At 34.0% G+C, this 13304-nt stretch overlaps 1 protein-coding gene across 1 annotated transcript in view; it reads right to left on the bottom strand.

Annotated features, from left to right (window-relative positions):
• The window catches only part of CDC42BPB (CDC42 binding protein kinase beta), a 106097-nt gene that overhangs the window by 54858 nt on the left and 37935 nt on the right, over positions 1 to 13304 (bottom strand). The window contains exons 4-8 of the mRNA XM_015815657.1: positions 11993 to 12088; positions 8035 to 8183; positions 3636 to 3729; positions 3005 to 3205; positions 2243 to 2491 (exon numbers count right to left, since the gene is read on the bottom strand). Coding sequence (XP_015671143.1) covers positions 2243 to 2491; positions 3005 to 3205; positions 3636 to 3729; positions 8035 to 8183; positions 11993 to 12088 — 789 coding nt within the window. The remainder of the gene's footprint in view (positions 1 to 2242; positions 2492 to 3004; positions 3206 to 3635; positions 3730 to 8034; positions 8184 to 11992; positions 12089 to 13304) is intronic.

Here is a 13304-nt window from a genome sequence, read left to right as displayed (position 1 = left end):
CCTTGAGGAGCACCCGGAGGCTCCAGCTAGTCCAAAATGCGGCCGCGCGGGCGGTGTTGGGAGGGACTCGTCGCTCCCACGTAACACCGCTGCTGCGCGAGCTGCATTGGCTGCCGGTGGCCTTCCGGGTGCGCTTCAAGGTGCTGACCATCATCTTTAAGGCGCTCCATGGCATCGGACCGGGATATCTTCGAGACCGTCTTCTGCCGCAGATTACCTCCCATTGGCCTGTACGCTCCCACAGGGTGGGTCTCCTCAGGGTGCCGTCGGCCAGACAGTGCCGGCTGGCGACCCCAAGGGGGAGGGCCTTCTCTGTGGGAGCTCCCACCCTCTGGAATGAGCTACCCCCAGAGATCAGGGTGATCCCTGATCTCCCTTCCTTCCGCCACGCCCTTAAGACATGGTTATTCCAACTTGCAGGACTGGCCTAGGGGAAAATTTTAATGGGGGTTTTAAAGCAATTTTTAAATCAACTTGACCAAATTACTAATATTTGTTTTTACTTATGTTTTTAACTGTAGTTTTTGGGGATTAGTGTTTTATCTGGTTGTTAGCCGCTCTGAGTCCGCAAGGAGAAGGGCGGGATATAAATTAAATTAATAAATAAATAAATAAATAAATAGTTTGACCATGAATGTATCTGAGAAACTAAGATATTGGAATTTCATTTAGAAAGAAAATCCTTTATATTAATATTTTTCCTAAATAAGATTCAATTTAAATATTAACTCAATGATTATTTTTTTCCCCAAAGTTTAATATTGTACAATATGTATATCCCTCCTTACCACAGGCAGATGCTTTTAGCCTTTTTTTTTTAAAAAAAAAGTCTTTTAATCTGACAATTTTCTTTATTAGACTCGACACAATTAAGAAGGTAATTTGGCTTTACTCATTAAGACCATGTATTGCTAAACAACCCTCAGAAGACAACTGTTGTTTTAAATATAAAAAAAATCAAATTCAAAGTTGATCAGCATGTTAAACAGAACAAAGCACTAGAAAACTGTACAATGTTTAGTACAGATTTATATTTTAGTGTGGATATCTCTATTAGTTTACTGGAGAAAATACACAGATATATAGAATTGCATAAAAATAATTGGTATCTGTTCATACTACATGGGAAAACCATCTAAGACCATTTCCATTTCTGACTTCTTAAATAAAAGACAAAAGATAGAATCTTAGAATGACCTAAATGCTCAGGTTTAACTGATTATTTTGAATGAATTCAACATTGCTGAAATGTTCTATATTGGGTTTTGGCAAAATACTATGTTCCAGACCTTTGAGAAATGCACTGAATCTTTCAAAGCCCAATCAAAAGAGAGAAACAAGATAAAGAACAAGTAAAAACAGGATGGTGAAACAAGCCAAAGACACAGAAAACACATCATAAGCGGCTCTAGCCATTTTAGCTCAGAGCCTGGGAGATCATCTGCAGATGGTCTTGTGGCCCATCCTTATGAACCAATTCCTACTTCAAAAAGTATATTTCTGGAAAATGACTAGGGCTTCCAGGAGGAAAAAATGGAAAGTTCCCTGCCCAGAACATAAGAGTTTTAAATATCCCTGGTTATATGTAAATGTATGAATTGGTACTATTTGGACTCTGAGGTCTGGTTATCAATATAGCAAATGAAAAATATTTTAATTTTAGTAGTTTTATACATGCTGCTTTTAGAAGCATTGGTATTGTACAAAGCAGATGACCTAAGAAGGATTTAAGATTAATTTATATAATAAGTCAAGGAAAATTTGAACTCTTGTTTCCAAATTGTTATTGGAGAACACTCCTGATTTAGTACACTATTCAGGGTAAAAGATAATTAACTTTGTGTCATGATGTCAGGTCATAAACGATATAATTTACACAAATCAACATATTCAACAGACTTTTATTGTTTTGGGGGGACGTCCAAAGAAAAATTTCTTCTCATAGCTGAAGTCTGGTAAATCAAGTTTACTCTAATAAATTTAATCAGACAAGCCATTTTTTTTCACACTGTCTACATATACAAAAAAAGTGTAGGCAAAAGCAGAATAGAAGTAAAAGCATTAAACATATTCTCAGGTCTGTCCAGTTCATATCAAAACAGTTAGAAACAGAGCTTTTAAGCAATAAAACTCCTTCCAGAATGCCCTCCTGCAAACAAAAATGTTATGATTCAGCTCAGAAGCAAGAAAACCAGTGATGATGAAAGCAAACAACAAAAAGGAAAACACAGTAATTACTCACAGGGTTTCTCAATATATCATCGTCTACATCAAAATTTGATGTATCTGAAGGACTGCTAACTTCTGGAATGTAGGGTGCTTCTAAATTTCGGATATTATCCCAATTGAGTCCTTCAAAAAATGCATGTGATTTGAAATCTTCTATTCCATTCTGCCCCAGACGACGTTCCCTGCTGCAGATAAGTCGTTGGATTAAGTCTTTTGCTCCTTCAGATACATCAGTAACATGAGATGGAAACTGGAACCTCTCCTGAAGAACAGGAAGGAAAATCTGAATTGAAAATATTCTTTTCTATGACAAAATATTTTTAATGTGTACATTCAAACCATTTTTTAAAAAAAAACTACAGAAGGCTTCCTGAGCTTCAAAATTTGTTAAGTGTTCTTGTTTTTAGACTTCCTATTTTTTTAATGTTAGTCATGAATCTTTGGAGTTGCTTGTCTGAAGAAACATCCTTAAATATATTTTATTTCAATATGTTGTACTTGTATTTGTTTTGCTGAATCTGCTCATTTTAAGTCCGCTTTGCCACAAAAATTATAGTGAAAAGGTTTTCAGAAATAATTGAATGATATATTCCAAGTATATAATTACAAAGCTCTGAGAAATACCTGTTCTGAACATTAGTCACAGAAGATTTTTCTTAGAAGATACATTGAGCAATGCAGTTACTCATGTACACAAACACAAAGATCTTGGATCCATGTTACATATTTCTGTGAAGATTACAGTTAAGAAGAGCAAACATTTCATAGCACTTACTTCATGATTCATAATCTTCCCATAGGTTTCCACCAGTGACTCTGCATAAAAAGGTGTTTCTCCATATAACATTTCATACATGCAGACACCTAAGGACCACCAATCACATTCAGGTCCATATTTTCCCATGCCATCCTCCATGGCTTGCAGTATTTCAGGGGAAATATAATCAGGGGTGCCGACTGCAACTGAAGATTGTACCTTGAATAGAAACAAATATTAAGTCTTAATGTAAAAAAGTATATCAGGAGAAATTAATTTAATTGTATGCATATGTAAGTCTATAGATCAACAAGCATTACTGATATACAAAAGGAAAAGTTTATGCTTTCTTGTATTATGAAGTATAAATGACAATAATCATATGACTATTTTCTTGTTTACAAAATAATTGGCCATGAAACAGCATAGGAAACACAAGGATACTCCACTCATAAAGGATACATAGCAGTTCTAGATTAAACATATTGCAGAAGAATGATACAATATAAAACATTGCTATATTTATCTCTGCATGTATCTTTATGTAGTACTTTTGTAACATATCTTCCAAATATAACCACCAAACAAGCTCAAACACACTGCAGTTTAAGTAGTCTATTTAAAAAAACTATACTTTTTTGATACATACAGTGCCATCCTCGCTCATCTTTAAACAGGATCCAAAATCTGCCAGACGTATGTGGCCATTCGCATCCAATAAAACATTGTCAGGTTTTATATCTCTGATTTTTCAAAAAAGAAAAAGATATTATTTTAAATGAGGCACATAGTTGGAACATTACCTTCAACCACATGCTGTAAATGAGCATTAAAATCAAGTCAGTTGTTATAAAAATAGGATACTGACAATTTTATAATAACATTTATATTTAAAAGCTGATATTTTATAACAGCAAAAGATCAAATAATCTATCCCAGAAAAATAAACTCTTATATCACTATAAAGAATACTATAAAGAATCGCTATGATTATATAAGCCTATCAAATTAAATTCACACACTGAATAGGACGTGCATACTTTGTAAATAATTTGAAAGAATAATTTGGAGTTTCTAATTTGGTTCATTAGCTATTGTACATTATTTTTTCAAGTTTGTACAGAAGTCTGAAACAAAACATGGGTCTTCAAACACCAGCCAGGATGCACTGCATTTGAACAAATTCTGAAAAATTTCTTCCAAATCACTTTTGAACTGTGCTGCTTTGTCAAAGAATTTCCTGATTTCCTATTTCCTTCAAAGTACATATTTTAATACATTTATATAGTTTTCACAAAAAAATAGCCCCACAAACAACAATGAAAGATATCTTTATACATGCAAACGTTCATAATTGCTTTGGTTTTGTTGCTAAATTGAACATTTAATTTGAATCGTAATAATGTGTGAATTTGCTAAGCTTGTTAACTTTTCAGGAAATGATGTTTAATAAATATTCTGGATGTTTATTAGACTAAAAAAAATAACATTCATAGACCTAGCAAAAAATAAAACCCAAGTATATATCTGCCATACTTCATGAGTGTATTTATGAAATTATTTTGAAGGAAAAGTTCCAAGCACAAATTAAAGAAAACTCATCTTCTACACTGAAAAAATAGCACAATTAATGTGTGAAGAAAAACTATTGCTACGAACTATATCTTACACTAGATCAATATCCACATATACTGCAGGTTTTATCACGTGTTTCTCATCTGTTTACCGAAGATTCTTTTGGAACACGTATTCCTAAGAACAATTTGACAATAAAAATGCACAACACGTACTTTGTCTCCCATTTCCTCTCACAGTATAAGAGGAAGGAAGGTGATTAACTACTGAAGAGCTTTAAAACTGTGGTATTTCTTTCAAAGCTTCACTAACACAGGGACTTTTTCTGCCAGCAAAACAATCTGCAAAAAGAAACACTAAGAGCTAATAGAGGTTTCTTTCCTGTACAGTGTAATCAGAATACAGTAATGCAATACATGTGTACTAAAGGTAAACCTCATTGAGTTCGGAGGGACTTACTCTGAGGTAAGCATGCATAACATTGCAGCATAAACAAGCAATAGCATTAATGGACAGCTATATTAATTCACATCACTGATTTTTTTTTCCTCCAATTTTATATATATATATATATTTATTCTAAAAGGCTAATTCCATTTTGCTAGCTAGCTTTGATCAAAGCAATAAGTCTTCAAATGATTTCCTGAGGTAATATAGTAATATCAAAAGGTTATCAAAAGCCATTTTATATTTAGCAAGATAAAAGTTACTTTAATAGAAAACTAGTAGCCTGCTGAAATATTAACAAACTCTTTAATCACACTGCTCTATACAATCAACATTGTTTGTGATGGTTTTATATAGATTGTAGCATTACATTGTGCTAGGAGTAACAACAGTATAGTGGATTTCATTTGTGATAGATGCTGTTCTGCACTAAAATCCACAAAGCCCAATTCTTCCAAGATATACTTTATATGTCATGCACTAACTAGTGACTCAACGCCCCCCCCCAACTTCCAGCTGTTTCAACTATCTCAGAAATTAATATTCTCCTTTTGATATTCTGAACGTATAACATTATGTACATGAAAACAAATCTTTGGCAATCCAGCTTGCTTCTGACTTAATTATTCCTTCAGTTTATCTTTAATGCCATGAAGCAGACGACTGCATATTTAATACATGCCAGCACAGACTAATTAGCTTGAGAAGTTCCCACAGCAACTCAATATTATTACTGTTTAATTCCTTTGCGAGATCTGGAACTGACTTACCTGCAAAAAGGATATCTCAGGATTTGTAGCAGTCTATTAAATAAAATAGTGCAGATATATTGCTTTATTTACTAGGACTCATATGCTATAGGATGGGTGGCTTACATTCTCTTCTTATAAGAAAAGAATTTAACAACAACAACAACAATGATCCCACCTTTTTAAAATATATAGTTTAGTCAATTCAAGAGAATATGCTTGCCTCCTATTTTCCCCATAACACCACCCTGTGAGGTGGGCTGAGCTGAAAGAGAATAATTGGCCCAAAGTCACCCAGCCCACTTTCATGCCTAAGAGAGGCCTAGAACTCCCAGGCTCCAGGTTTCTAGTTCAGTACGTTAACCACCAAAGCATACTGTCCTAAACTGTATACTAAATTAATAAACTACAGTACAAAATAGTAAGTTATTAAAAAGAAATTAATGTCATTGCAAACAAGTAACATCCAAGTGCAACTTATACAAGATCCCCACCCAGTGCTTCTTTAAAAAACAAGTTTTAACAGCTCTCCTAAAATACAATAGGGTGGAGTTAGTAAACTGCTCCAAACAAGTGGGGCTACTTGACAGAAAGTGCAACACCCTGGGCTACATATTTGACAAAACCTAAAAGAAAAGAGTGTGGAGTGATTGAGCTTCCTAATCCTGTAACTAATGTCACCTTACATTAAAAAAAAATCTATGTGAGGCAAGTTTATTTTTGATGCTGTCTTAATGTTTATAAACATGTACAGACTTTGTTCAAGATTACAACAGTAAAAAGCTCAAAATAAGTACTCTTAAATTCAAGAACATATTATTTTCTTTATTCTTCATAAATACAGCATCACATTCTAGATATAATCTCATTAGTAAATATGGAAGTTTCCTTCACGTAGATTTTACTACTTACATACTGAATTTGTTGCAACTGTGGTCTTTTACAGTATAGTTACTTCAGTATGAAAACTGCCCATGCTGGTACTTATGAATAAGAAATGCACCTATTTATTTAGAGTGCTCAAAAGCACACATAAAACTGTTGTGTGAAAGACATGGACAAAATTTTTATTTATTCTTAAAGGATATATCCAGTTTTCTTTGGTTCAGGTTCAGAACATTAGTCTGAAAAACTGTAACAGGACTCATTTGTGCAGCAACTTATTGCCTGACAATTAGGATATTAAAAGTTTTCCTTCACTGGCACAGGTTTTCAATTTTTAAGTGGATTCATGGATTTTTTAAAAATGAGGTTGAAAAACTTTTGTCATAATTATGAACTACTGCATTTAAAAATATTTTACAACAAAAGTCATATTACAATTGTTTTAAAAGTTACAATAAAATAACTACATCTGGATGAAACACTTTTTTTGGGCTTGATTAGAGTAAATATATTGCTGTTCCTCTCCACCTCTAAACACACACCAAACCCATGTGGTCTGTTTACAATTAAACATTTCCTGCAACATTGTGCCTTAAACCCTATTTTTATATAATGCCCTTCAATCTGTAATTTAAATTGAACCAATCAAAAATTGAAGAGGTGGAAATATACATTCTGTAAATTTAAAAGACTATTTGATTACAGAAGGAAGAAGTGAGCATATTGACTTTATGCTCTTGTCAAGGGAAGAGAAGGGAAGAGAAAGGTAAATTGGTCTGCTTGAGCCCCCAGTAGCTTATAATATTTGAAGGTGGGCTTGGCCACAATCTGGAATTATAAATAGGAGCATTATTTTAAGAGAAAAAATAGACTTCATAACAACAACATCTTACTGTTTACATTCCATTTGTTTCTGTATTTTTCAAAATCTATAGCTTTATTTATTTTATATTTAATTAGCTTAATACAGGTAGTCCATGACTTAAAACCATTCATTTAGTGACCACTCAAAGTTACAATGGCACTGAAAAAAAGGACTTATGACTGTTTTTTACACTTACGACTGTTGCAGGATCCCCATAGTCACATGATCAAAATTTGGATGCTTGGCAAATGATTCATATTTATGATGGTTGCAGTATGCCAGGGTCCTGTGATCACCTTTTGCGACCTTCTGACAAGTAAAGTCAATGGGGAAACCAGATTCACTTAACAACCACATTGCTAACTTAACGATTGCAGTGGTTCACTTAACAATTGTGAAAAGGAAGAACATAACATTGGGCAAAACTCTCTTAACAACTGTCTCACCTAGCAATGGAAATGTTGAGCTCAATTGTGGTCATAAGTCAAGGACTACCTGTATTTATATGCCACAATAAGACACCTTACCTGTGCACATAATGCAGCTGATGAATGGAATGAATAGCAAGAACCATTTCACCAATGTAGAACCTGGCCATATCTTCCGGAAGCTTGTCTTCAAACTTGCTAAGTAATGTCAACAAATCACCACCCACATAGTAGTCCATTACTAAATACTAAAAAACAAGAACACTTACTGGTAAGAATCACTGCAGAATTATATCATAACTGATTAAATGAAATGTTCACTTGAATACAACTTTAATATATGCTTGTGAAAACTGGAATCAAAGTGAGTGGTTTAACTGGACACAATGACTTTAACTGCTCCCACTTAACTAATAAATAAATTATCCAATTAAAATAAACATGGGAATTTAAATTAACCTAAGCTATTTCACATGCTAGACACATTCTCCCTTCCCCTACTATTTCATATACATATACTAGTTTACAAAAGTTATTATTATTATTAATATAATTAAAGAAATATCACTTCAAACTTAGTAATTGTCATAGGAATAATTTAGAAGGAAAATGAGAATGAAAAAAATTCTGATCATAATGTTCAAGAGCGTTCTTTCTTTTTCCTTTGTTGGGGAAAAAATAATTTAAATGTCTTATGTAAAAACCAACGAAATGTATGGTTTAGGATGCTAAAATATGGTCCCAGTGGGTACATGATGCAGTAACTATGCTGAGGCTAAGAATTATGATGAGGCTGTCATTATCTGGGTAAAAGATTACTTGCAAAACCAAAATGCACTGCCTCAATTGTTGTATGAAAACGTTCATGTGCATAAATTCCTTTCAATTAGATTATCATAAAAACGGGATTCACTGCGGTTATAGTCAACAAAGTAGATTTTTCATGGGTGAATTTTACTTTGATAACAGTTTCCTAGATATTCTATTCTATTCCATTCCATTCCATTTGAGTGGGCAGCTATATTAAATCTAAATAACAACAACAATTCAGTAGTTCAATGTCAGTATTTCTGGCAGAAAGTTAAATCAGAAGAGTAAATTGCTGGAAAATATAGATTAGCCAAGCTATACATAATAATTGCTTGTTAATTAGAATTTTTCTAATTTAAATTTAAATATACTATTTTCTTATTTTTTTTCTAGCCCTAGGCTGATCACAATAAAATATTTTAATTCCTGTCCACATTTTAAACAAATATAAAAATGAAAACATTATCAAAAATGGCCTCCTACATCAACAGGGAAACCATGGGTGAAATATGCTTTATGACTTAAATGTGCTCTACTGAACTTGTTAAAGAATATTAAACAATATTATGTGTAATTTTGACAAATTATAAATTAAGGCTTCTGCCTAATCAGACTGCAAAGTAACATTGTGATAATAAATGGGTGAATTAATATGATATGAACAAAGGAGGGAGCTAGCTCTCAGTCATCTGTACTTTTGTCAAGGTTCTTAAAAACTGCCTCTATTTCAGACACTTGAAATTCTTCCTCTGGCACTCCTTTCCTTAACAACGCTTCTCAAAGACCAAAGCAATCAAAATATCCCAAGTAACTATTTGTATTTTTTCCATCTCAGTTTTTTTTGACAAGATGGCTATTTACTTCTGATTGGATGCAAACCATTTAGGAACCTCCAAACATTTATACCAGGGATATAATCCTATGCACACTTACCTGGTAGTAACTCATTGAAATCACCAAGATTTATTTCTGAGTAAACATGCATAGGATTGTACTGTAAAGGTGGTTTCTTTTCAATACTATTCCAGTTTTTACTGTCCGCAAGTGCTTCAGAGCTGAAAATGAACATTACAGAAGCCACAGTTGGCCCACAAACCGGTTTGGCCACTTCTGGATTGTAACAGCAGTCTTGAGATTTTGTGTATAAAATGACACATTAATAGCACTGTGCCAAGATAAGTAGCTAGATGATAAATTTTCAATTGAACAACTTATTTTATCTAATTAAGTTAACTCTAGCTCATTGTACTTAATAGCAAACTAGAGATGGAAAATAAAGTAACGTGTAAATGGTTAGTTTTGATTTTTTTCTTTCAAAATAAGAAAATAAACAATTACATATTCACCCAAAAGGAAGATGATTCTAGATTTTAGAAGATTAAACTACTTTTCAGTTGTGATTGCCAATTTCTATTTCAAATTATTTTATAAAAATATTTACTCCTTACTATATTTCAGAAAAAAACAGAATCAGAGGCCCATTCCAAGAAAGAATACAACCAAGACAAATGTTTGATGTTCAATTAAATTAATGACTGCAAATTGCCTGTAAAATATGGTATCTCATCTGTACATTTAATTAAGCACCAATTTGCATATACAAAGAGACACACAAACCAGTCCTATAGATATTATACACAAGTTTGCATACCCTCACTGCAGTGAGAGATTGCAGAAATGTGGGCTCAGCTACCATAAATTTCTGCATGTTTATTTGCAAGTGTGCTATGCTGTGGAAGTTCTGCTTAGCCAAGCTTATTCCATGTAAATGGAATGTAAAGTGAAGAAGAAATTCTTGGGTTCTGAGCTGCAAGAAGAAAACTGGAGGTCTCCATACTGGGCTGCAATCATATTCACAACTGCAGGCTAAATGCCATTAAATTCTGTGTCCATTACTTCTAAGAAAGAATGCTTAGGACTTTTAGTTCTGTTCATTCAATTTGGTAGTCCTGTTTTTATCTCATCATCCTTCATGCATGAAGACTAAGGAATTGCAATAAAGAGCTTCTCTATCCATTGATCAATGATGATTTTCTTGAATCCTCAGGGTCTCTCCATTGCAAACAATTACCAATTGCATACAGAGAGTGCTAATAAATATTCTTGTCTTCTCTTCATTAGAAGATGATGGTAGGCTATAACAGTGATTTCTCCTATTTCCACTACAATAATTCCTTCCTTTTCAGCGGTTTGTACCTCTTATTTTTTCTGTTCCAGTATTCTCAACAAATGCAAATCAAAATGGCACCAAATTGGATCACACCAAGCTGGGGGCAATTACTAATACTTTGGAAGATAGACTCAAGATTCAGACTGACCTTGACAGACTTGAGATTGGACCCTGTCCAAAAAGATACAGTTCAGTGGTGAGAAAAGTAAGGTCTTGCACTTAGGCAGGAAAAACCAAGGCACAGATACAGGATAGGCAGTACCTGGCTCAACAGTGGTTCCTGTGAGAGGGATCTAGGTGTCCTGGTGAATCACTGCTTAAGCAGCGTGCTGCAGCTGCCAAAAAAGCCAACACACTCCTAGGCTGCATCAACAGAGGGATAGCATCAAGACCACAGGAAGTGATAGTACCATTCTACACTGCACTAGTGAGGCTACATTTGAAATACTGCATCCAGTTCTGGTCACAATACAAAAAAGATGCTGAGGCCCTAAGAAGACTGCAGAGAACAGCAACAAAGATGTTAAGGGGTCTGGAGGCTAAATCATACAATGAACAGCTAAAGGTACGGGTATGTTTAGCCTAACAAAGAGAAGGCTCAGAGAAAACATGAAAGCAATCTTCCAATAATTGAAGGACTGTCACAGGGGAAAGGTTATTGATTTATTCTAGGATAAGAAGCAATGAATGTAAGCTCATCAGAGAGAGATCCAATCTGGAAATAAGGAGGAATTTCCTGACAGTGAGAATGATTAATCAATAGAACAGCTTGCCTCCCAAAGCTGTGGGTGCTCCATCACTGAGGTTTTCAAGAAAAGACTGGACAACCATTTGACCGGAAGGTACAAGGACTCCTGACTTGGACAGGAAGTTGGACTAGAAGACCTCTATGGTCTCTTCCAGCCCTGTGATTCTATGAAAATCTCCTTCCCCTCACAGATGGCCTTACTGGAAGGGGAGAGGAGAAATCTTCCTTTTAGATAAATACAGTTGATAATGCTCTGAATTCAAAATATTTTGAACTGAGAAACCAGATTACGAACTACTTCTTTATAGGCTTGTTGTACACACACACACCAAATAGTTTTCATCTTGAAAAGCATAGTGCAATGTTGTAATCCACTGACAGTCTCCATTCACCAAAACATCTCTCTCTTCTCGGAAACAAGCAGTCTAGAAATAAGAAAGTAAAAAAGCGAGAGAAAAGTTGTTTAATTAATCTCTTGACCTTAACAAACAAGGATGCAAAAATTATATTGTTTATGTAATATGAAATTGTAACATTTGTAAATATACCTCTGCAATAATTCAGTATTTAAACCAAAGAACAAAACTTTTCATAGTGAACCAAAAATTATTTTAAAATCAAATTTAAAAAGCATGGTAGCATTGGATTCTTGAAGTAACGTTTTAATTTTATAGTAATCTGAATGTTTTTAAAATACCTACTGCAATGTCCAGCCTCTTAAAGATAAACATACTGATAGCCTTCAAGAGAATACGAAACTTACAAAATGTTTACTTAAAACAAAACAAAACAAAAATAGACTAGAGAATGGGCAGTACAAACCTGCCCAATTTATCCATTAATGATTCCTGGAAATGGGAGCTGAATTCCTCACATATATCATATAAGTCACATATCTCTGAGCCTATTTCTCCCTCTACTTACCCCCCACTAATCTTATATGCTTTAAGTATTTAAGGGTCATGATTACTTCCAAGAGAAACAAAAAGGGGAAGATAATTATGAGTTCAGAAGAAGTACTTTCTTCTGTTTTAATGAATGTCCTGGCTGAAGGCTTTATGTTACAAAGGATGTAAAACCCATAGTAGTGTCTAGTTTTTAGGAACAAAGCTTAAAATTAGGATTTTTAAGCATAGATCATAAAACATATTTCCATCTAATTTCCTATTTGAACTCTTAGATCCAGAGCATGGGTCTCTTACTTCTACCTCTTACTTAGCCTGAACCACAAAATTCCAAGTCTATTCAAACAACTATTAACCCTACTTCCAAACTCCAGCCACTATTATAAATTTAAACGTTAAATTTCAGAATTAGATAAGTCATAAGAGCTGCCACAAAATAGTCTCTGATGTGGCAAGGCGTTTTCTAACTGCATCTTTCTTCAAAAGCTTCTAATTTGTTCAAACTGTGGTTTTTTTCATTCAAACTGTATGAATATGTGACTACTCTCCAAGTTTCCACAAAAAATAACAAACTCAAACTCATTTAAATCAGGCAATACTAAGGATAGTATCAGATAGGCCAAGGAATCATCTACCTTACATTAAACTTTTAAACTGCCTCTCTTTGGAGATTCACTGGTATTTATTCTATTCCATCTCTAAAACTATTATTCACTGTTTACTATAGCAGCATTTC

Source organism: Protobothrops mucrosquamatus, unplaced genomic scaffold (assembly GCF_001527695.2).
Source record: "Protobothrops mucrosquamatus isolate PMUCROS unplaced genomic scaffold, P.Mucros_1.0 scaffold359, whole genome shotgun sequence".
Classification (NCBI taxonomy): Eukaryota; Metazoa; Chordata; class Lepidosauria; order Squamata; family Viperidae; genus Protobothrops; species Protobothrops mucrosquamatus.
The sequence above is the reverse complement of the archived record's forward strand: the minus strand, read 5'-3'. Positions and strand labels throughout refer to the sequence as shown.